General features: G+C 39.7%; 6 protein-coding genes and 2 long non-coding RNA genes across 23 annotated transcripts; 4 read left to right on the plus strand and 4 right to left on the minus strand.

The window, feature by feature from the left end:
- The first annotated feature begins 247 nt into the window (after nucleotides 1-247).
- Nucleotides 248-2,378, plus strand: Theg (Testicular haploid expressed gene). The gene is made up of 7 exons (XM_076381671.1): nucleotides 248-521; nucleotides 639-742; nucleotides 825-917; nucleotides 989-1,120; nucleotides 1,277-1,391; nucleotides 1,568-1,796; nucleotides 1,998-2,378. The coding sequence occupies exons 1-7, from the start codon at nucleotides 408-410 to the stop codon at nucleotides 2,156-2,158; spliced, it is 948 nt and encodes a 315-aa protein (XP_076237786.1). The 5' UTR covers nucleotides 248-407; the 3' UTR covers nucleotides 2,159-2,378.
- Nucleotides 2,370-3,547, minus strand: LOC143181270 (dynein light chain Tctex-type protein 2B). The gene is made up of 4 exons (XM_076381672.1): nucleotides 3,422-3,547; nucleotides 3,037-3,123; nucleotides 2,758-2,954; nucleotides 2,370-2,700 (listed from the first exon to the last, which is right to left on the minus strand). The coding sequence occupies exons 1-4, from the start codon at nucleotides 3,530-3,532 to the stop codon at nucleotides 2,535-2,537; spliced, it is 561 nt and encodes a 186-aa protein (XP_076237787.1). The 5' UTR covers nucleotides 3,533-3,547; the 3' UTR covers nucleotides 2,370-2,534.
- Nucleotides 3,548-3,716: 169 nt separating this feature from the next.
- On the plus strand, nucleotides 3,717-4,262 carry LOC143181274 (uncharacterized). 4 transcript variants are annotated; one of them, XR_013002256.1, is made up of 2 exons: nucleotides 3,717-3,821; nucleotides 4,078-4,251. It is a non-coding gene; the product is annotated as an uncharacterized LOC143181274 (long non-coding RNA). The 4 variants fall into 4 exon arrangements; XR_013002257.1 differs by lacking the exon at nucleotides 3,717-3,821 and adding an exon at nucleotides 3,834-3,972; XR_013002258.1 differs by lacking the exon at nucleotides 3,717-3,821 and adding an exon at nucleotides 3,902-4,001.
- Hisrs (histidine--tRNA ligase) lies at nucleotides 4,158-7,444 on the plus strand. 6 transcript variants are annotated; one of them, XM_076381642.1, is made up of 6 exons: nucleotides 4,158-4,376; nucleotides 4,662-4,976; nucleotides 5,504-5,716; nucleotides 5,838-6,059; nucleotides 6,151-6,679; nucleotides 6,774-7,444. In XM_076381642.1, exons 1-6 carry the CDS (start codon nucleotides 4,281-4,283, stop codon nucleotides 7,244-7,246), a joined length of 1,848 nt encoding a protein of 615 aa, XP_076237757.1. In that variant the 5' UTR covers nucleotides 4,158-4,280; the 3' UTR covers nucleotides 7,247-7,444. The 6 variants fall into 6 exon arrangements, with proteins under 6 accessions (XP_076237757.1, XP_076237758.1, XP_076237759.1 ...); XM_076381643.1 differs by having other exon boundaries at nucleotides 6,175-6,679; XM_076381646.1 differs by lacking the exon at nucleotides 4,662-4,976 and adding an exon at nucleotides 5,221-5,370 and having other exon boundaries at nucleotides 4,250-4,376.
- A 170-nt stretch (nucleotides 7,445-7,614) lies between these two features.
- On the minus strand, nucleotides 7,615-13,085 carry Ork1 (open rectifier K[+] channel 1). 2 transcript variants are annotated; one of them, XM_076381635.1, is made up of 10 exons: nucleotides 13,064-13,084; nucleotides 12,877-12,972; nucleotides 12,584-12,766; nucleotides 11,693-11,869; nucleotides 11,053-11,430; nucleotides 10,742-10,759; nucleotides 10,497-10,642; nucleotides 10,209-10,415; nucleotides 8,863-10,116; nucleotides 7,615-8,771 (listed from the first exon to the last, which is right to left on the minus strand). In XM_076381635.1, exons 3-10 carry the CDS (start codon nucleotides 12,723-12,725, stop codon nucleotides 7,788-7,790), a joined length of 3,306 nt encoding a protein of 1,101 aa, XP_076237750.1. In that variant the 5' UTR covers nucleotides 12,726-12,766; nucleotides 12,877-12,972; nucleotides 13,064-13,084; the 3' UTR covers nucleotides 7,615-7,787. The 2 variants fall into 2 exon arrangements, with proteins under 2 accessions (XP_076237750.1, XP_076237749.1); XM_076381634.1 differs by having other exon boundaries at nucleotides 10,497-10,759; nucleotides 13,064-13,085.
- Nucleotides 13,086-13,092: 7 nt separating this feature from the next.
- On the minus strand, nucleotides 13,093-16,272 carry LOC143181271 (uncharacterized). 2 transcript variants are annotated; one of them, XR_013002250.1, is made up of 3 exons: nucleotides 15,360-16,272; nucleotides 13,401-13,499; nucleotides 13,093-13,226 (listed from the first exon to the last, which is right to left on the minus strand). It is a non-coding gene; the product is annotated as an uncharacterized LOC143181271 (long non-coding RNA). The 2 variants fall into 2 exon arrangements; XR_013002251.1 differs by lacking the exon at nucleotides 13,401-13,499 and having other exon boundaries at nucleotides 13,133-13,226.
- Nucleotides 16,273-16,380: 108 nt separating this feature from the next.
- On the minus strand, nucleotides 16,381-20,273 carry LOC143181266 (uncharacterized). Of its 4 annotated transcripts, none has more exons than XM_076381665.1 (9): nucleotides 20,073-20,273; nucleotides 19,016-19,113; nucleotides 18,760-18,937; nucleotides 18,152-18,525; nucleotides 17,666-17,935; nucleotides 17,386-17,577; nucleotides 17,078-17,299; nucleotides 16,880-16,990; nucleotides 16,381-16,794 (listed from the first exon to the last, which is right to left on the minus strand). In XM_076381665.1, the coding sequence occupies exons 2-9, from the start codon at nucleotides 19,091-19,093 to the stop codon at nucleotides 16,696-16,698; spliced, it is 1,524 nt and encodes a 507-aa protein (XP_076237780.1). In that variant the 5' UTR covers nucleotides 19,094-19,113; nucleotides 20,073-20,273; the 3' UTR covers nucleotides 16,381-16,695. The 4 variants fall into 4 exon arrangements, with proteins under 4 accessions (XP_076237780.1, XP_076237778.1, XP_076237779.1 ...); XM_076381663.1 differs by having other exon boundaries at nucleotides 19,016-19,197; nucleotides 20,073-20,272; XM_076381664.1 differs by lacking the exon at nucleotides 20,073-20,273 and adding an exon at nucleotides 19,817-20,029 and having other exon boundaries at nucleotides 19,016-19,197.
- A 269-nt stretch (nucleotides 20,274-20,542) lies between these two features.
- LOC143181258 (FYVE, RhoGEF and PH domain-containing protein 4) lies at nucleotides 20,543-24,444 on the plus strand. 3 transcript variants are annotated; one of them, XM_076381636.1, is made up of 8 exons: nucleotides 20,543-20,917; nucleotides 21,011-21,125; nucleotides 21,200-21,655; nucleotides 21,757-22,469; nucleotides 22,651-22,856; nucleotides 23,223-23,588; nucleotides 23,770-24,218; nucleotides 24,305-24,444. In XM_076381636.1, exons 3-8 carry the CDS (start codon nucleotides 21,207-21,209, stop codon nucleotides 24,408-24,410), a joined length of 2,289 nt encoding a protein of 762 aa, XP_076237751.1. In that variant the 5' UTR covers nucleotides 20,543-20,917; nucleotides 21,011-21,125; nucleotides 21,200-21,206; the 3' UTR covers nucleotides 24,411-24,444. The 3 variants fall into 3 exon arrangements, with proteins under 3 accessions (XP_076237751.1, XP_076237752.1, XP_076237753.1); XM_076381637.1 differs by having other exon boundaries at nucleotides 20,543-20,815; XM_076381638.1 differs by having other exon boundaries at nucleotides 20,606-20,636.
- Nucleotides 24,445-25,358: the final 914 nt, after the last annotated feature.

Below are 25,358 nucleotides of genomic sequence, written 5' to 3' on the forward strand. Positions count from 1 at the left end.
GGTATAATTTAGCTTCTCGTAAAAAAAACTCGGGATAAAGTGAAGAGCGTTGATATAGACATAGCCGTTCCTCCTTTGTTTCTCATATTACGACGTTGATCCATTTCGAACGCGATCCTCGGTGGGATTCGCTTCGTCCAAATTGGGGGTTAGATACGGAAAGAAAGCTTTTGGTCGATAAATTACACCGGTGGCTCAACACTCGCTGTTATCTTCTTCTTCTTCTTCTTCTTCTTCGTCTACTTCCTTTTTCCTTTCAACGTAATTAAGCAATCTGCAGTTCACCGCTGGAAGTCAAGCGTTGAACCATACAGACATTTGCACAGAAAAAGGCGTAAAAGGTGATCGAAAAAGTAGTGGAAGAACATTATTTTTGAACAGAGGTGAAAAGCTGTAACATCGCAAACATGCTGTCCCGAAGGATCAAATACGCTATGGATCATTTATCCCACAAGCAATACACCGATCTTCTAGCGCAACCTAACTGGAGAAGGATTCGAAGGATAAATGTGAACATATTGGTGGGTGAAATAATCGTTCATGCTCTTGGTGAAAAAGGAAGAAGTAGCGTTGCGTAACAATTAACGCCTGTGTTTTACTTCGAGCCAACATTTTATTCCGAATCTTAATTTTGTTAGTCGAATCCGTTTACCACCCGACGTTCGGCATTAAAAGCGCGAGCCTCGAAGCGAATCAAGGTAATGGCGCGACCAAAGTACATCACTAAAAAATACGATCCAGAGTAAGTGTCTGTATAATAAAGCGAATCTGATTAATTCGCTTTCAGATCAGTTTCACTACATTTCAACTGATTTTACTTACAGAAAAGCGCCACCACCGTTTCCAAGAATTCATCCAAAGATCCTTGCGGCTACAAGCAGCAGACGCATCAACGACTTGGCTCTTCCCACTAAGAGGTGATATCCTTTGATCGAGACAGACACCGAGGCCTTGAAGAAAATTAACGAATTACTCGTTCCCTGATCAGATTGCTGTTATCGAATTTGGTGTTCCAGACCAGCGGTAACATCGTCGAAATGTTATGGAAAGCTCAAAACTCTCGTTACATCCGATACCGCTACTTCTGCAACGCGAGACAACAGCGAGAAGCAAAGAGGAAGTGAGTAGTACTCTACAAGTTGACGTTTACCCTATCGTTTAGTACTTTTTTCTCGATCAAATTATTGTTGTTTACGGCAGTGCTGGTTCATAACAATACTTCGATTCTGTTCTTTACCGATTTCTGATCGATGGTTTTACGACCGTTCCGTTTCAGACAGAAAATAATGGCGAGGTTGCGCAAAGCGATAAAACCCGATGACTGGGATCGACACGTGGAGATTCTGAAAAAATTGGCCACACCAAAAGTGCCGCCGAAGCCCAAGTTTTTCGTACGCAAGTGTTCGTACGGGCGAGCGATGCGAACACGAACGCGATAATTCTCTGCCAGAAAAGAGAAAGAAAGATGTTCGAGTCGCGAACTCGCCACGAAGAGACAAAAGGCAAAAAGAGTGTATTGTTGATTCGCTGTGACCAAGGTGATTGATACGCGGTTCGTAAATTACAGGACAGAAGAAAAAAATGGCGGCCAGTGAACGTGCGACGGCTCGAAGAATTATCGACACCAGTCGTCAGAGAATTGCCGGATGTCAGGGATCCGTTTACGGTATCGCAGGCCGCTCTCACTTACAAGATCACGACACGTCTCCAGAAAATTGCATACCCAAAGACTGTACCGGAAATTATACCCCCTCAAATCCCAGGCACAGTTTCTCCAGCAGCGTTGAGGGCCATCGGTAAGCCCTCGATCGTTCCGCTATTCCTTTCGACGCTATTTATTTCGTTGTTTAGCATTCCGTTTAACGCACTGACAATAAGTAGCCTGACGCAAAGATTTCCTGAACCGCGTCAGTTGGGATGCTACCGAGCTATTTGCCCTTCTTAGAGGCGAGCGTTAAAACGAAAGATGGCAGGATGCATGGTTTCTCGTTTCACAGCTTCCCCGAGGACAATAATGTTGTCGAAACCGGTCGAACGGCCAGCTGGGATGGAAACACACCTCAGAGAGGATGCTTTCACGGTCTCGCCGAAAGCGCTAAAAGCCAGATGCACCAGGAGGCTAAGACTTTTGGCTAGGCCAAAAACTTACAGGAGATAAGTCCTTCGCCGATGCGAGCCTTCTTCCGTTAATGGAAGTATGCCTCATCTATACAATTTTGTATGCTGTCCTTTGTCGCCTGTCCTAAATATAAAACCTTATATACGAAACAACTGAGTTCTAACTAACTTCTACAAACTTCAATGGAAAAAACAACTTGATTAGATCTTATCCTAGTCACTCCATGAAACAATTGAAAGGACAACGCGTAAATAGTACGCAAACTCTATATTTTTCCAGACAGTACAAATTACATGATACAATTTTTTGCCTAACATGAAAGTGACACTCTTATAATCGTATATCGCAGTTGTCATATATTTCGCGTCTAGAATATTAGAAAAATGGTGAAAGTTGCATGTTTAATGCGAATTATTCATTCATAATACATCCCAAACACGCAGCACCAGGCATATATATGATTATTTTCGAAAACATAGTACGAATAATTATCCCGGTCCAAATCCCAGAGACACTGAAAGCTCGAGTGGATACTTTGATCGAGTCGTTGAATTATAGTCACCTGTGCCACTATTTTGTACCTTGTAACAAGAAGGAAAACAGTAAGCTTTCTAATAAAACACTTCGCGTATCGCTACCTGTCGTAATCTTTCTTGCTGATCGCCTTTTGCAAATCAGAACCGATCTCCAAACACATTTTCGACATTTCATTTGGATGATACGACGTTACCGTGGATAACTTCTTCGTCATTAGATTTTCGACGATTTCATCGACCACTTCAGCTTTGAAACTGCGAAACGATTCGAGCCGGTATGTATTTTGATATTTCGGGATCTGCGCACAGTTCACAGAAAAAATGTACATCGATTTTTCCCCAACACAACAGCATGTATAGGTACATAGAATTCTAACATACCTTCAATCGATCTCCGCGTCTATAAAAAAATACACGACTTCCGAGAGAACCGAGCACGGAAACTTTCGAATGCAACCTCTTCTTTAGCTGAAAAAAGCTTAGCTTATTAATTTCCTATTGAAAGGCAATGATGGATCGAAAACCGATTAAGTTTTGCATAAGTCGGTATTGCAAACCATGCGAGACAAAATACCATAAAATGGTACGTCTACTCTGTACTACAGACGAGTGTGTACTTATCAAGTTTAACTTACGTTTACACGGTAAATGCAACGATTTCAGTATAAAATGTGTAATAGAAACGAACATATGTTCTGTCTTTTTGGCAACTATCCTTAACCTGTTCACTCGCAATAGACATTTTATTATTATCCGCTATCTTTACCTCGGTATTCGTCGAAGTCTTAGTACTAAGTCTCGTCAAAGCCGCCACTGACCGAAACCTCGACGATCGAGACCCGTCGGTTTGCTTTCCTTGCTGCTGTTGTTGATTCATCTTTCATACTTTCAAAATTAACGCACACGAGTTTGTTACACTCAAAAACGCTCATCATTTGTCAATAATAAGATAGAAAAATGAAGCGGGCCAACATTCTTAGGGGGTCATTCGTCCAATTTATCATTTGCCGCTTTGCTACTACACGACTACACGATTTACTAACGTCGAATGAGAGCCATCACTCTGTATCGCATCGAATCGTACGAGCACGTGTGCAACTATAATCTCGCATAACTGACACAGGAAGAATTGTCTTCTTCTAATGTTGCATACATTACATAATTCTGTAAGCATTATACTGTACCGAAAACTATCATTTCACGCCAGTTACTTCATAGTCATGATTCGGTGAAAAAATAAAAACGACAAAAAAAACAGTTATCAATGTGTTTCTGAGATTGAAATTCTGTCGACAAATGAAGAGTGATGAAACGACTGTAAGAATTGCATTGATGGTTATTGCATGGTCAGAGGGAGGAAACACTTTCTCTGTTTTTACGATACCCTCTATTTGCGAAAGCGTGATCGAAGGTGAATTACAGGACGGCTGGAAAGTTGGTAAAGTGATTGGACTGCAGAAAACGTTTGAGTATAACACGCCGTATAACCTATCAGGAATTAGGACGTTACGACGTTACGACGATGCCGCCGCCGCCGCAGTCGCCGCCGCCGCCACTGTGTACCATGAAATACTTCGAGTTAAACAGAACTGTTAACGCGACCGAGAGAGACCAATTCGCGCACTATGGCTGACGAAATGAACGAAAAGCTGTTGCACCGAACGAAGAAGCGAGGAGAGCATGCACAACAACTAAAAACTGCGAAAGTTAACGATATCGAGGTACCTACAATATGTTTTTTTTCAATCTTAAGTAATCGTAGATTTCTCTCGTCTTTTTATGTTTTATTACGAACGAGAAGGTGGTATCCTCTGACTACATCAAGCTGTCGTCTTTCTGTCGCCATGTGCTCGTCGAATTGTTCCAATTTAACGTGATCGAACTCAATGATATCTAACCTAAGGTTTTATTCGTTCTGTGCTTAGGATATCTACCTTTTCATTTATCGCTGCACGCATTAAACCTTCAATAAAGATCATGGTTGCGCATCGTTTTCTATTCTTTAGGATTTTACGAACTCGTGGGATATAGAAGCGCGATTAGAAAGTATAAATCACGATTTTGCGGATGTCAGTTATGTTTGTGGATGGGTACCCACTGTGAAAGACAGATTGTTATATGATTTCTGTGTAAAAACGGCTGATCGGCTTTCAAAGTGGCCCCATTTGAAAAGATGGTTTTTGCATATACAAAGCTATAACGTGAATGAAAGAATAGCATTTCCTAATCCACAAGGACAAAGGGTAACTCCCTTGATGAGGAAAGTTGACTATATAACAAATGATGTTGGTTGCTTCAATCTGAATATGATGGATGTAAAGGTGAGGTGGTCATTCGCTAGCAAGCAACGGCGCTATAAATTATATGAGTGCTTAAAATCAAACCTCTTCCTTGTTGTAGGTACACACGCGTATACTTAAAGCAATCCTGTGCATAAAATCTCTATTGTATCTAAGTTTATCTTAGCATATTGAATGTAACAAAGGTTGAAGATTGACCATGTATAATTTATAGCGTTTTATTGCCTGCTTGCTTACACGGTACTCTCTTTGTTCTTTCGACCAGTTTAACGATCTGCATTGAGGTGGACTTTTCTCTTTGATTCTGGTTCTGCATCGAACGACTACTTTCTGAATGATGTTACAACCTATGCGGATTCGTGTTATGCTTGCTGCTCAAAAATATTACTGTACTACAATGATTTCTGGGTTAAAGGTATGCGGAAGTTATGCAAATGTTACCTTAGAACAGAGATAAGTGGTGCAGAAGCTACTTGAATTTTTCATACCAATGTCTATATTGTAAATCCTTTAATCTGGTATTGCACACCTGTGATCTTTCTATGCAGATAGAGGATGCAGTTAACGAACCAATGGAGTTGAAAAATCGCTTAGGGGAAAAGAATACCTCTTCTGCCAAGTTTATTCTTAAAACGCCAAAAGGTACAAGGGATTACGGACCACAACAAATGGCATTACGGCTGGGAGTCTTGGATAAAATAATTACAGTCTTCAAGAGACATGGTGCAGAGACTATAGATACACCTGTTTTTGAATTGAAGGTATGCAGCATCCATCTTTATTATGATATGCATATTTAGTTGAGGTTTTTAGTTTTTCTTTTCTTTTTCTTTTTTCCTTTCTCTCCTTTTTAACTTGAATCATCATCGTTTTCCGATACAGGATGTTTTAACAGGAAAATATGGAGAGGATTCCAAGCTCATATATGACTTAAAGGATCAAGGTGGAGAAATTTTAGCTCTGAGATACGATTTGACTGTACCTTTTGCTAGATATCTGGCTATGGGGAAGATCTCCTCCATCAAGAGGTACCATATAGCAAAGGTATATAGAAGAGACAATCCGGCTACAACGAGGGGCAGATATAGAGAGTTTTATCAATGCGTAAGTAATACGGCGACCTCTACGTTGTCGTCATTTACAAATGGTTCATAAACGAATAAGAATTTCTATTTTTTTCTTTGATAATGTTTAGTTTCTTCTTTGTTTCTTATCGAAGGATTTCGATATAGCCGGTCAATACGATCCTATGATGCCGGACGCGGAGTGCGTTCGTATTATTTCCGAAGCGTTGACGTCCTTAGATGTGGGACCTTATACGATCAAAGTGAACCATAGGTTGTTGCTGGACGGTATATTTGCCACTTGCGGTGTTCCACAAGATAAATTTCGTGGTGTGTGTTCCTCTGTCGATAAGCTAGACAAGGGTTCGTGGTTGGAAGTAAAAAAGGAAATGGTGGAAGAAAAAGGACTCGATGAATCGATTGCCGATAAAATTGGAATGTATGTGTCGCGAGATGCCGGTGGAGTGGAATTGATCGCAGAACTGAGAAAAGACACGGAATTGATGAAGCACGAGTCCGCGGTGAAAGGCCTCGAATCTATAGAGCTGTTATTCCGATATTGTGATATTTTGCGAGTGACGGACAAAGTAATGTTCGATCTTAGTCTTGCCAGAGGACTCGACTATTACACGGGTGTAATTTTCGAAGCGGTATTAACTGGTAAGTGCCTACGAAACGATAACAACGATGATGTCAAATAGTAATATTGTCAGTGGTTATTTAATTTGATTGAGCGTCCTTCTTTTTCTTTTAGGGGACAGCATTGGTGTAGGTAGTGTCGCTGGTGGTGGCCGTTACGATAATTTAGTGGGAATGTTCGACAGTAAAAAGAAGTCAATACCGTGCGTCGGCCTTTCTTTGGGTGTCGAACGTATTTTCAGTGTTTTGGAGGCGAAATTGAACAATGAGGGTGTAAAAACGCGTACTACCGAAGTTGAAGTGTTTGTGGCGAGCGCACAAAAGAACCTACACGAACAAAGAATGAGAATCGTGTCAGAGCTTTGGGATGCTGGGTTCAAAGCTGAACAGTCTTATAAAAGGAACGCAAAGTTACTTGCACAATTGCAATATTGTGAGGAACATGGCATACCACTGGCTGTAATAATCGGAGAAGGAGAATTGGCGAGGGGAGAAGTAACTTTGAGGGACGTTGCATCGCGAATGGAAGTTCCAGTCTCTCGAGCGACTTTGATTGAAGAAATTGGAAGAAGAGTATCAAGATTGTGAAACGCGTAGACATATAGCGAGAATGATTTTAAATCGATTCAATACTGTCCTATACTTTTGTAAAGCCTTTTCTTCCATTCTTCTAATCCCTGTAAACAATAGAGAACTTTATTTATGTCAGTTTGCGTAATAATTTATTGTGTCGAATGATTAAATAAAATCTGTATGTTTTCAGGAATTAAATCGTTCGAATTTATAGTTCTCAGTGTCGCATTTTGCTACACTTCGTTTTCTTCATTTCTTCTAAACACGCACATACGTACACGCGCACGCGCGCGCGTGTGTGTGAGAAAAGAGAGCGTAACACGAATCGTCGCAAAACTCGTGCATACTGTGGTTGTAATTTTCGATAAAATATATTGCAGTCGCAATTTCTGACTTCGTACTATTCATCGAGCGCTCCGTTTGTGTTTATATTTACGCAACATTACTCATTCGATCAAAAGAAATTGTAAGATCGCGATTTTTCGCAACGACAATTTTGTCACTTGTGCGTACACAGCGTGTCTACGATTTTTCTGTGCTGTTTGATAACCTTAGGTCACGATTTTTTTGGTCGAAAATCCGTTTGTTGTTTTTGTACTTTCGATTGCATGAGACTGACAGGATCGTGTTGAGAAATATCAATGGTAGTTTGCCAACAAGGACCGACTTGAAGGGATCTTGTGGCTGGATTTTCTATTTTTACTTCCATTAATGATTCTTGCGAATCCGCGTCAACGGTGATAAGCGAAGTGTCACGTTGATTGCGATTATTGGTAATCGAGAGGTCGATATCTGGGAATGACTGTTTTTTTGCATTATCTCGAAAATTTTGAAACGCCGAAGTGGCTGATTCTGGACGTATCTCTTCGTTTCCGTTGTTCGACGGATGATAAGGGCTACGTATTTTCATTTCGTTCGATACGAATAACGTATTGTTTGCGATTGGTGGAACACTCTCATTCTTAAGTCGAATGTTCGAAGAAATGATTTCTCGCGGAAATGATGTACGTCGATCCGATGAATGCGTTATAGGGGACGTGAACCGAGGCGAATTTTCGATCAATTTCGCGGGTTCTTCTCGTGACCTAGTCGAGGTCTCAAACGAAGAAATATTCCTTCGATTACTGTCTTTTTCATAGGTAGCGGACGGCCGATCGAAAGTCTCCTTAGGATTGATGTTCTCCGCATGAACGTCGCTTAAACTGAAAGCTCTGACTCGACGTCGAAGATTCATCTGACTGATTTGTCGTTGCAGCATGCCGGCTTTCCACCGTGGTACGGCTTTGAACATAGGAGCAGCAGTCACGCTTGTTCTTTCACTTCCACCACCACCTCCTGCTCCTCCTCCTCCTCCTCCTGCCACTGATGTTGAAATTCCACTATGATACTGAATGGATCGCAATGATGAGCGTCGATCGTTGATCGAAGGAGGTTTGATCGGCGATGAAAAGCCTAGTTCTCCTTCTGTTCGAATTAATGGTTCTTTAGATGATTCAAACGAAAACGTTGATTTGGTAGCGTACTGTTCTCTCTGCGCATCCTGAAAGACAAACAAGAATCGTGCATAGATTTTATCGTTAGACTGATCGTAAGTTTTCTTTCTTGGTAGTTCCAAAGGCGATGAAACTTACCGATAAGAAAGGCGAACAAGAAGTTTTGGGGGGTGTTGGAGGGCTCACGGGTGTTGCTACTGGCCTTAAGGAAAATCTTCTTGGTTTTGTGACTGTAGGCACGACGAAAGCTAAACTGTTCCTTCTTGAGCTCTGAGATATTTGTGTTAAAGGTGACTTGCTGCTACTATTTTTGATAGATTCACCGTTCGAATTCTGCACACCAATGGCATCGTTGTTGGTTCGCGTTGTAGGCTGCCCGGAAGGATGAGAAGCGGATGAAAACAAGGTGAAGAGACTAGGGAGTTTCGGCGGTGTCAAGCTAGCAGTACCCATTTTTCTTCGAGGCCGGGTTCTATAGACATGACTGTCGTCGCCGGCAGCGGCAGCGTCGCCGATCCATTTATTGCTGGTTGTGTTCGTGACGGTCGCATGAAGAAGTGTGAGAGCCGTCAAGAAATCAGCCAAACTAGTTTCTTCAAGAAGATTCCTACTTTCAGTTACGAAATCGTTGCCACCAGTGTGCGTGTGATAATGCCTTCTCGAGTTATTAGAGTCCTCGTCGTTGGGATGCGTTGTAAAATCTGTTGACGCAAATGTTCGTTCACTGTCGTTACCGTTCACTTGTTCCCGTTGCTGAAATTCTGCATCTTTCTTTTCGGAAGGTACGGAGAAGCGATGTTTCCATGGACCAGTCGAGGTCAACGCTTTTCGAAGCTTTGAAAATTTTGCAGTATCTTTAACGCCGCCGCCGCCAGCAGCACCACCACCACCCCGATCTTTGCTCGACGTTTCGTTTGTTCGTGCTCTCATCAGCTCTTGAATCTTTTTCGAAGTTATCGGACCGGACCATGTCCATTCTTGATTTCGCTCCTCCCTATTTTTGCTTTCGTTCAGTCTAATTTCACTGGCTGCTCTCGAACGAGGCCTTGGAGGAAAGCGTAAAGCTCGATATTCGTTAGCTGTTGTTGCCCAAGTACTCGATCCAGAATTTTGTCGCGCATATATCGATTCCTTTTCCGACGGATGTTCATTTTTCCCGTGATTAATGCCTTCGAATTTGCTACGACGATCATCCTGTTGTTCGACGGAAGTCGTTTGAGTCGAATAGTCGTCATCGGCGACGTCTTCTGTCACTGGAGGAATGTAGCCAAGAATGTTTACCAGTCTTGCGAGTAGTTCTGCTGGTTGAACCATAGCGTGCGTTGCGAACGTTGCCGTTTTATCGATCCTCTGGAGGTCCGTTTCGGAAACGACGCGCGCTATTTGATCTGCCTGTTGTACGAAAAATCATATTTTCCTTTCCGGTTATTGAATAGTGACGGAATAGAAGGAAAACGTGTGTTTATAGGAGGAAATTTCTTTACCGTTGGTACCACTTCGCTGTTTGCACGACGTCGCGGTCTGAGGTGAGGACGCATGATACCGTTTCCGTCGTCGTCGTCGTCGTCGTCGTCTTCTTCGTCCTCCTTTCCCTTCGCACCGTACGACAAACCACGAAGGTCGGGGAAACTGTTGCTTCGCGGTAACTTCGCCGGTGGAATTTCGTGGTTACACTCGTCGACGTATACCCTCTGGAATAAATTGGATTAGACATTAAGCGTTGCATCCTCATCGGAGATTAAGAATTAGGACTTGCTTAGATGTCACATTACCTTCACTTTGGAAAGCTGAAGTTCATTAAAGACGCGCCGCAAATAATTGATCTCCTTGTTAAATTCGTTCCAGATTTTGCTTTGCGTATGTTTTAAATTCAGTGCCAATTTATGTTCGATTCTCGTAATCTTTTTGCTACGCATACCTTGAGCAATGAACGTCATAATCATAAAGACATATCCCAATCCGAAAGAGATCCAACAAATTAAAAAGGTTTTATATAAGACGAAAAAAAATCCACTACCCTTGCTGTTGTCCTGCCCTGTAAACATATGCAAAAGGGACAATGTTAAACCTACGAACATCAGGTTTCGAAAATCACGTGAAAACCGAGTACGTTGTTTGACGTTGTGTGTGAATCAATATAAGTACCTACGTATATGTACTTACTTATTTTGAGATCCAGAGTCCTTGTGAGCGTGTGTGAAAAAAGGAAAAGTACATATGATTCTAGGGTGTTTTATAAAAACTGTTACTGTTATCGTAGAAACGATCAAACGTTTTGAATCTTCTTGAAACGAGAAGAGAAATAAACGTGATAAAATATTGCCTGACCTGCTACGTAGTCTCCGAAACCAATGGTCGTCAACGTGACGAAAGCATAATAGACAGCTTCATCGTAGTTCCAACCCTCGTAGTGAGAAAAAAGGAATGCCGGGAAGAAGATGAACATGACGAAACCAGGTGTCAAGTAAGCGAATATTTGTGCAGCCAATCCAACTTTTCGCGTTTCGAATGTGGTCAATTTTCTAGGATGATAATCGGCACGGCCAAGCTTGTATGATTTATACTTTTGATGTGCCTTAACGAATACACGGCCAAAAAACTCTCCCAACTGTGCCAACAAGATTCCGTTTATGGGTATGCCTACCAGACCGTAAAATATCATCAAGATCCGACCCAGCATGTTCGTGGGAGCCAAATTTCCGTAACCTGTATTACGCATGCTAAATTAACGTGCGAACACTTTCAGTTTATGTGACATGTTCATTGAGTCGACGATGCAGATTCAACGTTATGCATTAATATCAATTCTTAAGTATCTTTCTCAAATCGTGTTTCGCGTTTTGTATTTATTTTAATTGACTGACTTACAACTACTTTCTTATTAATAAACCGTATTTGAAACTACGCGTACTTTGAAAGCAAAGAAACGTATGCGCGTGCGTCGCGCGTTGTCACTCAAAATACATACCTATCGTGCTGACAACGGTATAAGCGAAATAAAAGCTGTTGTAGAAGTCCCATTTAAGAGGATCCGTCTCGCCTTCGGTATAATTGTACACCGATTTTCCACAGTATCGCGTTAATTTCCCAAGAATTTCATCGTGATCGTGATTGTTACTCGGCATATAGTGTGCGTGAAGTAAAGCTGAAAGTGTAACAAACATAAAAAGGTGTTGCCCGTATGAGAAAAAATTCACAACATTAGGTGAATCTCGTTTCAATGTCGAGTGTTTCATTCCAGGATACGACATCTGTTCAGTATACTATGTACGGGCAGGATATCGAATCTATAAGTACCTTATCGTTTTATATCTTCTGTTTTTCATCTTTATTTGTTTGCTTTGTTAACAGCAAACAATTGATTTCTTTTGAATCAGTGCGATGGGAAAGATCGCCGCTTCTAACACTGTGTACTATGGAACATACGTAGGTAGATTTTGTATTGTGAACGCGACGGAAGTTTGAACGATAGACCAATTATCGTGTCGCAATTGACACACCTCGAGAATTTGATGAACGGTACCTGGTACAATTTCGTAAAAGATACAGTCGCGACGCCGAAAACACAACTACGTACAAATCTTTCTAGTTATTCGCCGTCGTAACAATTACTTCGAACGACTGATTAAGCTCGACGAACTACCTACGTGTCATCGAGCAAAACGATCTTTCAAATCGATTCAATCGTTGATTTGTTAGTATATTGTAGTTTAGGAATAGCTGTAGAAACTATAGAATACCACGAATAATAAATGGATTCTATGACTACGCGACGAGCTGTTAGTTCGCCGGCAACTGGCCGTTTCGTGTGCAATTAGATTCATCAAGGAGCGGATTATGCGAGCAACTGCGCGCTCACCATTGATCTCGATGCGTTCTCGTTTAGCCTTCTCAACTCGCTCGATTTCTAGGCGACTCTCTATGTGGTAGAAGATAGAGGCACCTAACAGCAAATAAGTCAAAAACAGCATCAGTAGTACTATCCATTGCTTCTTCGACATATTTTGATCGAAGATAGTGACGTCAAGACAACCGCAACGATCTACAATGAAAAACGAACTTCAACTTTTGTCAAGTGTCATCGGACCTTTTTTTCTCCATTTCCCCTTGCCTCTCCTTTTCTTCGAACTTGCGAAGTTGCTGGATATTTACCCTGATAGGATTTTCTTGTCACGAGAACGGTCTGTACTTTACGACAGACCCGGCAGATTCGCGGATTGTGATCGCGATTCTTTTACTACTGAGCCACTAGAAGCAGATTATGAACAGTTAAGTAAAATCTACCGATGAGGAGATATTATCGCGTGATAACTCTGATTTCACGACCTTCGGAAATCACCTTCTTCTCCCTCGACGTGTTGCTTTGTTAGATACTTGAGACGATTTTGAGTACCACGACGGCTCGCAGTGCCTACCACCGTTATCGGTGACGAAATCGATTTTTCATGTTTCGAGCTTCTTACGCATTTTTCTTCGAGATAGAAAAATCGTGGCCCCTTATCCTGGAAGGAAGATGTTAAATATCGGTCAGCTTTTGAAAACGATCGCGCGGAATCGTAAATCGTCCACTTTTACCATGTAATAAAACATATGTATACGATTAGATAAGGGTCGGTTGACCGTGTTTGAGCATCATTATACACGGTTCATAAATCTTAATAAAGATACATATTTACCAGTTATCTCTTGAGGGGAATACATCCAATTTACTCTCGATACAGCTGCATCTTCTTTCAGTTTCTTCTTTGGTATGCAAGATACAACGGCAGACAAAGCTAAACGCAGCCAAGTTGTCGGCATGAATGGACAATAAAAGAAAATAAACAACGGGGAGCCCGCTATAAGCAAGATTCCTTCCTATACGCGTTTAAGAAAAATTACGGCCACGACAAGAGGGAAGACGTGAGCCACTTTTCAAATTGTTACGAATCGAAATACTAACGAGACAAAAGACTGTAAAGGTAGATAATGCTTTTAACAAAAGCAACTGTCAATTAAATCGAATAGCTGTTTGAATAGAAGAGAGAAAACGCGCGGGCTACTGTCGAAGAACACTGGACGTCGTCGTCGGCGTCGTCGTCGCCGGCGTGGATAATACGGTGGACAACGTTCCTTCCGCACGTGACTGCAATTTTCACAGTTACCATGCTGTTGGCGATATAAATGTTCCTTTTGACAATATCCCTTTACGTAATCCGTATGGTTTACTTTGCAAAACGCTATATATCTTACTGGTTGAAAGATCGAAGGACAAGCTCGATCACACGAATGATTTATCGTGCAAGAGAATACACATACGTTCGTATTCGATATGGCTGTAAATAGTCGACACGCTATGCCAATTCAAATGATGTCGACTTTCCTTTCAATTTCACGAATTCTGATATATTTGCGATATCGATATCGCAACGCTTTCGAACCTTCGGTTGATGATCCCAGCATTGCTGCGTGCAGAGTTTTTCTTCCAACAACTGCATCTGTAGCACACCCTTTATGCATGTACGTATGTGTGTACTTGTTTCTCAATACTCGTTGCGTAACCCGAAATCAAAGAGAATAAAACTGATTGTGAGCGACAATCGTTATTGGTGTACATTTATACATAATATACTACATATGTATAGTATGTATATTGATGAGATGAATGAGTAACTCGGTGTCCCGTCGATAATCGAAACTTCGACAGCTATCTGGATCGCTATTTACGTTATATTTTCCTCAGAGTCTAGCGAAACGACGATAAAGTAAAGATCAATTACGATAAGGCCATTCATTGACGATTTCAATTTGAAAAATTCGATCTGTCGATTTATAAATAATATTTCTTCGTTATCAATTCTGTAACATCGTTTAACGATGTTACGTTGTTCGCTAATACGTACGTTCACCGGAATATTATATGTTTAAATAACGCAAAAATAACGCAAAAATAACGCAAAAATAACATCTAATAATATCTAATAACAGCTCCTTTGTATAAATTCCGACGACTATGCACGGATAAAAGGGCTTATCTTCTTTACACTTAGAGACGGTAACGGCGACAACGTCGACTTTGAAACAGACAGATACCGAGTAAACGTGGATTAACTACCTACGGTAGCAACAGAAGCGAAGTGTTCTCGATAATAGGCTATCGAAAGTGAAACAATAATGTTACGTTCGATAACGTTTCGATAATAGTTGGAAGAAATGAGATACCCTATCTGAATTTCGAGTAAAATATAGATATGTACCTTGATTGGTATAGAACAGACAATATAAATATACATGAATAAACATTTTAATGATAATAACATTCGCACGGATGTACTTCGAACGTACTCCTCTTCGGTTTTTCTCGCCTTACGGTTTGCTTTTTCATTTAACTCTAGTCTCGAAACATTTGTCTTTGTTTCTCCCATTGATCTAAATGCTCTTGCACGAATCATTCGAAATCGATAGAAGCTACTTATCGGAAAAACGTTGAAACAAAATGACATCGTTGAAAAATGTGTTACCAACGTACGTTATCGGTATAGATTGACGATTAGATCATTTACGAAAGATGATTCGAAATACTCTACTAATGCACACACCTCTCAGAATTCAACAGTTAAAGATTTAGCCATTTGAAATACCTGTGTGATAAGTACCTTATGACAGTTTTATCCTCTGTTCCCGACTCACTCGAAACTTGCCTAGCTTAATGTAGTGGTCTTCTGTTATCTTTTCGAAAGAGCAACTTTAGAAGTGCATGCGAATGCGTTTACGCGATACTTAATCCTTTCGCGTGCGAATGATCGAAATCGCATTTCGCTTAACAGTATTTCGTGGTCAAACGCAGACTGATTGTAATCGCGTCCGAAATCCTTTTTGCTGGTGGGAGAAGAAGAAACGATCGCTACTCGCTCCGGCGACCGGTTAAACGATCGTACTACTTTCGGAAGTAACCGTTCGGACAACCCTTCCTTCCTCCAGGTTATTTCGTAACAAGAATAACGAGCATCTGCCAAGGTCAACATCTTTCAGCGAAGAGAATAAAATTAGTTTAAAAAGCGTGAGAATTAGAACGGCTTAAACTGTTCAACAGAACTGTTGTACGTTTGCAACAAAATAAAATGTATTGACATAACGATAACGATATGCGGATTGTCTAGAAAAAAGATTATCAAAAGAACGAAGAACTAACGAAATTCGTATTATACCGACCGCGTAGAAAATCGAGATTCGACGTAACTGCTATATTCTCGTCAACGAAAAATCAGACCTCGTAACTCGATGTGTTAATAAAATTGTCTGATTAGTAAAACCGTGCTAATAACGATCGGTACTCTCCTTTTCTGCTCAGATTCTCGAACATAAAGGTGCGTAAGTCTTACGGTTTTCACGACAAATGGTTTTCGTTATGACAGCGAATCGATTGGATTATTACGTATACGTAGTCTGCAAAGAAAAAAGGAAATTACGGGATTTTCATGGGATTATTGCTTTTCGGTCGCACAAAAGGGTCGTTTTCTACAAGATTATGACCTTATTTACTGAAAACATAAATTTTATCACAAACTTCATAATTTCTCTATGTTTTTACATACCCTTTTCTCGCAACGACGTGTATTAGCTTGAGGCTTCGAAGTCAATTTTCTTCCGAGTATATCGATTGACGATAAAGGCATAAGTAATTTGAACAGACTTGAACATAAGATTCGAATGTAAAATAATCGAACGAGTCGGATCGAAATTCGATGAAATAGGTGATACAGAAACGCGATACGAAAAGCGAAATACGAAAAAAAATCTGTAAACGTATTTCGTTTGCTACAATATACGGTTAGGCAAAAAAGGACAACAAAAAATGGAGAAACCAATTGAAACTAAAATCGAATACAGAATGGAAATAATCCACGGCATCTGATTGAACTAGAATCATACTCTGACAAACGAAAATGAGAAGACTCCAACTTTCATGCAACATGCGACGTCGAGGACAGACTAATTCCATCCTAATTCTATGTCTTCAATCTTTATATTTAATTCTTCGAAGGAAGCGTCGATTCCAGGTTCATCGAATCCCCCATTTAACTCGATCTTCTATGGACATATAAAGAAGTAACGTTTCGAGTAAGTCGAAAATGTCTAAATTATAAATTGACGGAAACATATAAGTTGGACAAACCTGTAACGCTGCAATTTGCGAATGATCGCTGACCAAAAGGATCTGTGTTTCGTTATCATTTAAATCGTCGACTGCTTTGGAAATCTGAATCGGTCCGTTTTTTTCTGTGATCTTCATGATCGCGTAATATGAAAAGAGAGAAAATTGTAACAAGGCATACTAAAAATACGTTCGAACATTAAAATATACACGAATTACCTTTAACGAAGGGCTAGCATTTTCTCGTGCGACATTTGTCTTCCGCTTATCCGTCTTTCGTCGATTAGACGGCTCTTGAACAGACTCTTGGAAAAAAATGTCTACATTGTCGTCGTTATCGACCAAAGCATGAGCCGTTCTCTTATGCATGATAAGCGTACTGCTTTGCCTGTACCTTCGAAAACAGACTTTACACTCGAACGGTCGTTGTTGCGTGTGAACCTAGAAAAAAGAGCAATTGAGATATTTATACATATATCCTCTAAAAATGTTCCACATGTTTGAAAACACCCTGTATATAGACTTACGAGATGATGTTTATAAAGACTAGAATATTCGGTGAACCTCCTTCCACAGTTTTCAACTGAACAGACATACGGTTTCTCGCCAGAATGAATTCGTATATGATTTTTATAATTTGTAGCGCTCGCGAAAGCCTTTCCGCATTTTGGCTGTGTACATTTGTACGGACGTTCACCGGTATGCGTTCTGACGTGAACCTGTTACACGGACACGAGTCAATTAATCATCCTCGATCTACTAATGTTATCGCGAACGCTAAATTCTGATTCCTTCGTTTGTTCCTACCTTCCTGATATTGCTTGTAGTAAAGGAACGACCGCAACCATCGAAAGGACACAAAAAGGGACGTTCTCCGGTATGCGTTCGAACATGTTTCAATAAGTCACCGGAAGTCTTAAAGCTCTTGTCGCAAGTCTCGTTCGAACATTTGTAAGGTTTCTCTCCTGTATGCGTACGAGAATGCGCTTTCAAACTATACCCTGTCGAGAAACTCTTCTTACATTTCGGATGTGTGCACCGATACGGTCGTTGACCGGTGTGAGATCGTTCGTGCACCTAATTCGACGATACTATTTTGTACAAAACTTAGCAAATCGTTTCGTCGCGTGGCTTGACCAGGCCTGACCATGTGAATCGGACAAATCTAGTCAACTGTATAATGTAGAAATTAGATATAACATAAAGTACAGTGAACACACTCGTTAGAAGAAAATGTATGAATCGATCATGGACAGGCCTGATTTAAATGGTAATAGCGAAGAGGAGCTTCACCTTCAGGTGATGAGGTGTACTATATACTTTCGAACAGCCCTCTCTTGGACAAGGATGCCTGATCCTTGAAGTTGACAGCTTGTTCGATAACAGATTTTTTGAATCTTTCCTTTTTAATTTACTATTATCGACTTCCCACAGGTCTTTGTTCAAATCGAGATGACCTGTCACCATATAAGCATTGCCATCTATAAATTCCAGCCTCGGATAAGTATTCTCAACATTTTCTATAGTAGTGCTGCGAGTTTGAACCAACATATTTGAATCCAGATCAACTTGTAATGGCTTGTTGTTGGCGAATTCTGATACGTCTCTCAACAATATAGTATCTCCGCTCTCAGATTGTAACGTTGCTTGTCCCTTCGATTCCACCTCTAAGTTGTGAACAAAGATATGTGGAATTGATATAAAGCACAGAAACTATAAAAAACTAATTGTTACACTCGATTAATCTTATCGATACTTCAGCATCATGCATCCCAAATGTTCCTTCAAACTGCAAAACTGTATATACAAATTGATAAACGGTTTTTCGCGCACAGTTACGCGTAGTATCGATAAAAATAATATTTTGCGTAAATTCTCTCGATGCGAAATAATCGCCTGACCATTGTCGTTGAAATTGTTAGCGAAGAATGCCTGTGTTCCATCTGGCAATGTTACTGCTGTCAGTGTCGTACCGCCGAACGAATGCTCATCCAATATCAATTCTTCTGTACGATCGCTATCCGCTTTGTCTCTGTTAATCAACACCGACAAACATTCTAATATATCGGAACGACTGACCTGAACAACAGAGAAGAACAATTGATGACAAGTAGCAGAGGGAAAATGAGTATATCGGAACTAAAAATGTTTCTTTACCTGTGTCTCATCGGACATGGTTTCGATGTCTCGAGTTACGAGACAATTCGAAAGCTCTGTGCCTTGTGTCTGTGACATGTTTTGCTATGTATCCAGAGCTGCGAACAAACAACGTTTCGCGATGATCGCCGACAATCCACGACATTATTTTGTGTCTTAGTTTCGTGTCCGCAGGTAACCATCTGTCTTAAAATAGGTATCATCAACGACCATTCGTTTCCGATATATCGAAGATTCACGCGTTGTTTCACCGAATTATGGCATTCTTATCGACAGAATCGGTCATTCCCGCGAATTTCTTGCACTACTAGGATTTTTACGAGCAAAGCAAAGTCGTCGACTCGTTGCATCGAGTTTCATTCTAACCAGTTGTAACAATCATAATACGAAATTTGTGAGATAAGCACAATTGCAAGACTTGCTAGCGAGTACTAGCGAGGAGCACCTGAAGAGACATGCTCGGATATGTACTATGCTCTATATATACATATGTACATACATGTATGTATATAAGTAAGTATGCATGTTACAACCCTCTAATAGCACTTATTAGAAGCAATAATACTGACAATGAGCACTAGAGGATTATTAACAATAAAATGATAGTAAGGACGGTGATCGCAACTACGATTGTGAGGCGACCAAAGAATTGTATGTTGTATGGAATGACAGAACGCGCGAAAATGCAAGAGATAACAAGAAATTCGCCATTTTTTGTTGCTCGTTTCGCGACAGACACGACTGCATCACCGCGACCATGAGAATGGAATAAAATTACGTACATACATACATAATACGTACGAAAACCAGAATGAATCGAATGAATTCGAACGTCTTTTGTTTCTCTCTCCATCATGTTTTCTCTTTCTTTCTCCTACAGAAAATTCAATTCTCAATGTTCGCGCAGCCTCGATCTCTCTACCAAAGAATCTTGGGAAATATTACCCATAGACGAGAATACCCGCGAAACCATTTGACGAATTAATGCGTATTGAATAGAAATAAAAATGATATTCGCTAAGCCTTGATAACGCGGAAATACATCACTTTTACGCACCATTAGATAACCAATTTCGACAAGCACGAACTTTTTCTTCGAAGCTACATTGTGAAGTGTAAAGACACGAGATAAACCTTATGTTTAAGATTATTATACTTTCATGCTGTCTGAATACGATTACACATTTTTCATCATTTTCACTTTATATTTGCTTTTTTTCCCACAGTCTCGAGGTATTTTCAATTTTAACTATTATTTTTATAAATGTTATTGTTTCTGGACATACTCCAACCACTCGGTATTTCTATTTGAACGCGTGACGACTCGTTTCTGAACGATCCTTTCATACTGTCGAATCTTGCTTTCTAATTGGTTAATTCCAATGGAACTGGATCAAATAAAAACACTCCTTTATCTACCTACACACCTGCGTGCATCCACATTTGATATGATATATATTATGTGTGGGTATCGTTGATTTCAAGAGGCTGTCGAATTCAAGGGAGGATCCGTAGATATGTGGTTGCGTAAATTGTGAATATATGTTCATCTGGTTCATATGCACACACGTATGCGTATGCATCGCGATCTACGTTAGCCTGTCCTGTCTTCTCATTAATCGTGAGTGAGTGAAAACGTTCAAATTGATCCAACTTGGGGACCATAATTGTATTTTCTTTTTTCCTTTCTATTAGTCGTTCTTTCATAAAATATTAGCACATAATTTTGTATCCAGAATTGAAAACGAAAAAATATTCCGTCAGGAAAAAGAAGAGATGGGATTGCAAGACGGTTGTAACGTATGATTCAATACACACCTACTTTAGTTGATTGTAATATTTTTACCGAAACGTTTCCCAGTATTTAATTACGTACAAATCTCTGATATGCTAACAGAGGAGGTAGAATTTGAGGTTTTTGACATGTGCAATCTTATGACGGTCGCGTGCGTACGTATATTCGTCAAACGTGTGTACAATGATTAACGTTTATAGGACATTATACATACGTTCCTGGTTGTTGTTGCTTGTCACTCTCGTCTATTACGAACGAATAGAGGAATCATTTAGTTGTAATCATCGAATAAAACAATGATTATGCCTAAAACAGGTAATTACTTATAATAGTAAATGGATAACATTGTGCTTACTCTTTCTCTTAACTCAGCAACCAATTCTATCTAGGCATAGGATGCAACACAGTCAATCGATAGATGTTTTGCACTGGGTGGCAAAGTTGATCTTTAAATTTGGCGATCAAACAGATTGGAAAGAAAATCTTGAAATGTTTGGCTCTAAGACTCGTTCGTCGAATAGCACTTTTTATACAAAGTTGGAAATTGATGAGGAAGTCAATCAGTCTGATCTTTGTAAACTTACAGAATGTCAAAGTCAAGATTGTACAAATAGTCCATGCAGTTGTTCCAATACATTGACAGGTGATAATAGAGAGCAGCAAGAATACGATGGGCATTCCTTTCGTAGAATTGCTACTTTTGGTGGCTTCCCATGGTTTCGACCATTTGTAATGTCAACAAGGAGCTCCACCGAGCGCATTAATAATGGTGAAGATGAGGACAATTCCATGGAAACACCATTTGTTAGAGTTTCTCATAGCGTATTGGAATATAGAAGTAGTAGGTGGGTTGTGTAATTGATAGATCATCTGGTACATTACAATTGAATTACAAATGTGAACTACTATCAATTAATCATGTTATCTAACGTTTAAAAATTTACAGATATTTAGCTGCAGAGAGAAATTCTCGTCAAGCCGAATCTTACACTGTGAGCGAATCGGAGAGCGAAGAAGAATCTGAGGGAACGAAATCTTCTGGAACAGATTCTACAATAATTTCTGATCAGACTGATGAATTGTCGTTAGGATCAAAGACAAATAGTGATACGCATTCTGTAGATTCTAGAAAAAAAAAAAAAGCGCATCAAATTGCTGAAGAACTATTAGCTACTGAAAGGAATTATGTGAACGTACTACATCTCATCGATCAAGTATTCCAATTTAGAGTTGATCAAGAGAATAGAGCACATCCTATGTTCCCTCCTGAAACTGTACAACAGATGTTCTCTAATGTTAAATCTATTTACAAGTTTCATAATGATTTTCTGTTACCCCAGATTGAAGAAAGAGTACAAAACTGGGAATCAGATCCCAGAATTGGAGATATTATGAAAAATTTTGCTCCATTTCTTAAGATGTACACGGAATATGTAAAAAATTTTGATTATGCTATGAATTTAATACATAGCCTGCAGACGAAAGTCGCCAGATTCGCTACTATTATTAACGAAATTCAAAAATTGGACGAATGTGCCAAATTATCTTTGCCCCATCATATGTTGAGTCCTATACAAAGATTACCAAGATACGAGCTGCTTTTGAAAGATTACCTGAGAAACCTTACGGAAGAGAACGCTGATTACGAGGATGCTAAAAGTAAGGATCTTTCGAGTTCCATTCCCTGAATTACTTTCGCGTAAAATAACGTGCATCTAACGAGGATTGGCTTCTATTTAAACGTCTATTGAACGGTGCACGTTTAAATAGACGTCTGTATAGTTGGTGACGACTGCTGTAATCGTAGAATCAAACGAACAGACGGCTTTCTTTCTCGTAGAGGCATTGGAATTAGTATCTACTGCTACTAATCACACGAACGATGCAATGAAGAAGATTGACAAGTTTAAAAAACTTCTCGAAATACAAGAGAGCATATACGACACGACGGATCTAGTTAGTGCTACAAGGGAACTCATAAAGGAGGGTCGTATCGTAAAAATTTCAGCAAGGAGTGGTGATCACCAGGAAAGGCACTTATTTTTGGTATGTACATAAGATACTATAGCGCGTATTTGCTAAAATATGTCGTGCATTTGTGCGAACGCATACGTATATACGTACGTACAATGTTCGATATGCGCACTATATCCTACACACGCGTACACATGTAACAAGGGTACAGATCAAGAAGTAATTGATCCTCATATGTTGTTATTGACGTCGTTGTCGTCGTCGTTGCCGTCGTCACCGTTGTCGTCGTCGTCGTCGTCGTCACCGTTGTCGTCGTCGTCGTCGTCGCCCTTGCCGTCGCCGTCGAAGTTGCCATCGTCATCGTCACCGTCATTGCCATTTTTCTCTAGGTTTTGATGATTTCAGTCTCTTGCATAATCATATTTTTCCAATTTTCAGTTCAGCGATTTACTGTTACTTTGTTCGATAAGACTGATACCTGGACCACTGTATCGATTGAGAGCTAAATTTATGGTCGAAAATTTACATGTAATGGAGGGTGATAATTTAGAAACTGCAAATACTTTTTACATAAGAGATGAAGAGAAAAGCGTGGAACTCTACACTCATGCTGCCGAAGAAAAGGCAGCATGGCTCGATGCTCTCTTCAATACGATGCAAGAAATTGTGAAAAGGAAGGCGAGTCTCAAAACGGGAAATGATAAAACACTCACGGTGAAAACGGAAGACGTAACTAGATGCATGATATGTGATGTCATATTTTCTGTCATGAAGCGAAAACACAACTGCAGAGCTTGCGGGATAGTAAGTACCTTTATGTAATCTGAGTATTGCATATGTACATCTTTTTTCGTAGTAATCGAAATCCTTAATGAAGGGAAACTTGCCGAAGAAGAAATTTCGTTTAAACAATATGAGATGAGTGGCTGATCGTCTTTCTCGATTTTATTTCTCTTTTTTTTTTCAATTATTTTACTTGTTATAGGTAGTTTGCAGTAAATGTTCCAATCAAAAGCTACTGTTCGAAGATAATAAAACTATGAGAGTCTGTCGTCTGTGTCATGCCACTTTAACGCAGCCACTTGTTAAATCGCCCTCTTCTTCTCCATCCGGGCTAGTACCAAGTCTATTGCAAGTTTCAGCAAACGCATCTTCTGTTATATCTGGATATCTGATGTTGAAAACACAGCCAAGTAAACCTTGGATACGACGGTGGTTCGCGTTACATATCGATTTTGTTTTGTATACTTTTAAGTCCGAATCTGAAAGTATGGCACTAACGGCAACCCCTATGCCTGGTTTTATTATCACGGAAGGTTCCAAGTTATTCGATGAAGATCCTTTGAGTTCTAAAGACCGGTCGAAAGTTCTTAAGATGCATCATTCTAGGAAAAGTTACTACTTACAAGCATCGTCGCAAGAGGACAAACAAAAGTATGTTTTTAACGTAAACGTACACGTACTTGTATGAAGTTATAATTATACGTTCAACTATTTCACGAGGATTGTAAAATTTTTAGATGGTTTGATGCTCTGCAGTTAGCTACCAAAGCCGAATTGCCTTCGTTCGTAACGGTGGAAAGTGAAGACGCACAAAAGAGTCAACTAATCGTTCATGCACGATAACCAATTTGTATAATTTCTGTCTATTACACAAGCCAATTGTTTTTACTATCCTAGCTATATAAGATAGCAACGCGATAAGATAATCGTTAATAGGTAATCATTGTGCAAAAACGACATTAATTTATGTCATATACATACATAGATACATGTAAATCGACAAATTGTTATCGGTGTATTGTGACTGACTCCGTAATGGTGATACTGCCAAAATGCTTGTTGTGTTTTGTACCATTTTGTTATAGTATATTTTACAAAAATGTGTGTGTGTATGTGCGCACGCGTGTGTGGGTGGCTGTGTGTACATATATAGATAAAAGAAAATCATTACAGCGCATGTTACGTAATGCCGTTACCTCGATAACAGAAGATTCTGGCACTAATTTCAATGAGTTAAACAGATGAAAGATTGTTGTTTGTTATATAATACAGATTAATCGAATGTGTATGTATGTACGTTCTGTTGCGATTTTACGATACCGTTTTTAAGAATCTGTGATAGAAACGTAACGGAACCGGGTAGGTGTAAGTTTTCGTTATATCGGAAATGTTAATGTAATGGCAAGTGCTAGTATCTTCTCTACTACTTTATTGCTTAACTAAAGATATTTATCAAAATAACGTATTAATTTATAAATTTTGGAAGTTTAAAGGAAAGCTAAGAAAAGATCAAAATCTGTATTACGAACGCTTTAATTAATTGTAAAAGTCTACACGCATAACTTAATAAATTTTAGAGTCAATGTTAATGGATATGTATATTTAGAACTTGCTCGATCAAATTGATCGGTTTTGATTTGATACCTTTCTACTTTATACTAACAGCTATGAAAATCAATCGAAATTGGAAAACTCAGAGTGCTTTATCTGTTCAAATATTTTACTGTTTCATTTCTTATTCATTTACCTACATATGTCTATTGTAATTATCCCAGTTCATATTAAAACGAA

This window comes from Calliopsis andreniformis, chromosome 6, assembly GCF_051401765.1.
Source record: "Calliopsis andreniformis isolate RMS-2024a chromosome 6, iyCalAndr_principal, whole genome shotgun sequence".
NCBI lineage: Eukaryota > Metazoa > Arthropoda > Insecta > Hymenoptera > Andrenidae > Calliopsis > Calliopsis andreniformis.

Excerpts from the sequence above, each read along its gene's own strand:
- Theg (XM_076381671.1), top strand. The coding sequence starts at position 408 with ATGCTGTCCCGAAGGATCAAATACGCTATGGATCATTTATCCCACAAG. Across the intron at positions 1,121-1,276 it reads CAGCGAGAAGCAAAGAGGAA|ACAGAAAATAATGGCGAGGT; the intron begins GTGAGTAGTACT and ends GTTCCGTTTCAG. Across the intron at positions 1,797-1,997 it reads AGCAGCGTTGAGGGCCATCG|CTTCCCCGAGGACAATAATG; the intron begins GTAAGCCCTCGA and ends CTCGTTTCACAG.
- LOC143181266 (XM_076381665.1), bottom strand. The coding sequence starts at position 19,093 with ATGTCACAGACACAAGGCACAGAGCTTTCGAATTGTCTCGTAACTCGA. Across the intron at positions 18,526-18,759 it reads TAACAATTTCAACGACAATG|AGGTGGAATCGAAGGGACAA; the intron begins GTCAGGCGATTA and ends TTCACAACTTAG. Across the intron at positions 17,578-17,665 it reads CTACAAGCAATATCAGGAAG|GTTCACGTCAGAACGCATAC; the intron begins GTAGGAACAAAC and ends TCCGTGTAACAG.
- Hisrs (XM_076381642.1), top strand. The coding sequence starts at position 4,281 with ATGGCTGACGAAATGAACGAAAAGCTGTTGCACCGAACGAAGAAGCGA. Across the intron at positions 4,977-5,503 it reads TGAATATGATGGATGTAAAG|ATAGAGGATGCAGTTAACGA; the intron begins GTGAGGTGGTCA and ends CTTTCTATGCAG. Across the intron at positions 6,680-6,773 it reads TTTCGAAGCGGTATTAACTG|GGGACAGCATTGGTGTAGGT; the intron begins GTAAGTGCCTAC and ends TTTTTCTTTTAG.
- LOC143181258 (XM_076381636.1), top strand. The coding sequence starts at position 21,207 with ATGCAACACAGTCAATCGATAGATGTTTTGCACTGGGTGGCAAAGTTG. Across the intron at positions 22,470-22,650 it reads TGATTACGAGGATGCTAAAA|AGGCATTGGAATTAGTATCT; the intron begins GTAAGGATCTTT and ends TCTTTCTCGTAG. Across the intron at positions 24,219-24,304 it reads TCGCAAGAGGACAAACAAAA|ATGGTTTGATGCTCTGCAGT; the intron begins GTATGTTTTTAA and ends TAAAATTTTTAG.
- LOC143181270 (XM_076381672.1), bottom strand. The coding sequence starts at position 3,532 with ATGAATCAACAACAGCAGCAAGGAAAGCAAACCGACGGGTCTCGATCG. Across the intron at positions 2,955-3,036 it reads GACGCGGAGATCGATTGAAG|ATCCCGAAATATCAAAATAC; the intron begins GTATGTTAGAAT and ends AACTGTGCGCAG. Across the intron at positions 2,701-2,757 it reads AGCAAGAAAGATTACGACAG|GTACAAAATAGTGGCACAGG; the intron begins GTAGCGATACGC and ends TCTTGTTACAAG.
- Ork1 (XM_076381634.1), bottom strand. The coding sequence starts at position 12,725 with ATGTCGAAGAAGCAATGGATAGTACTACTGATGCTGTTTTTGACTTAT. Across the intron at positions 10,416-10,496 it reads TTCAGCTTTCCAAAGTGAAG|AGGGTATACGTCGACGAGTG; the intron begins GTAATGTGACAT and ends AATTTATTCCAG. Across the intron at positions 8,772-8,862 it reads CTTGTTCGCCTTTCTTATCG|GATGCGCAGAGAGAACAGTA; the intron begins GTAAGTTTCATC and ends TTTGTCTTTCAG.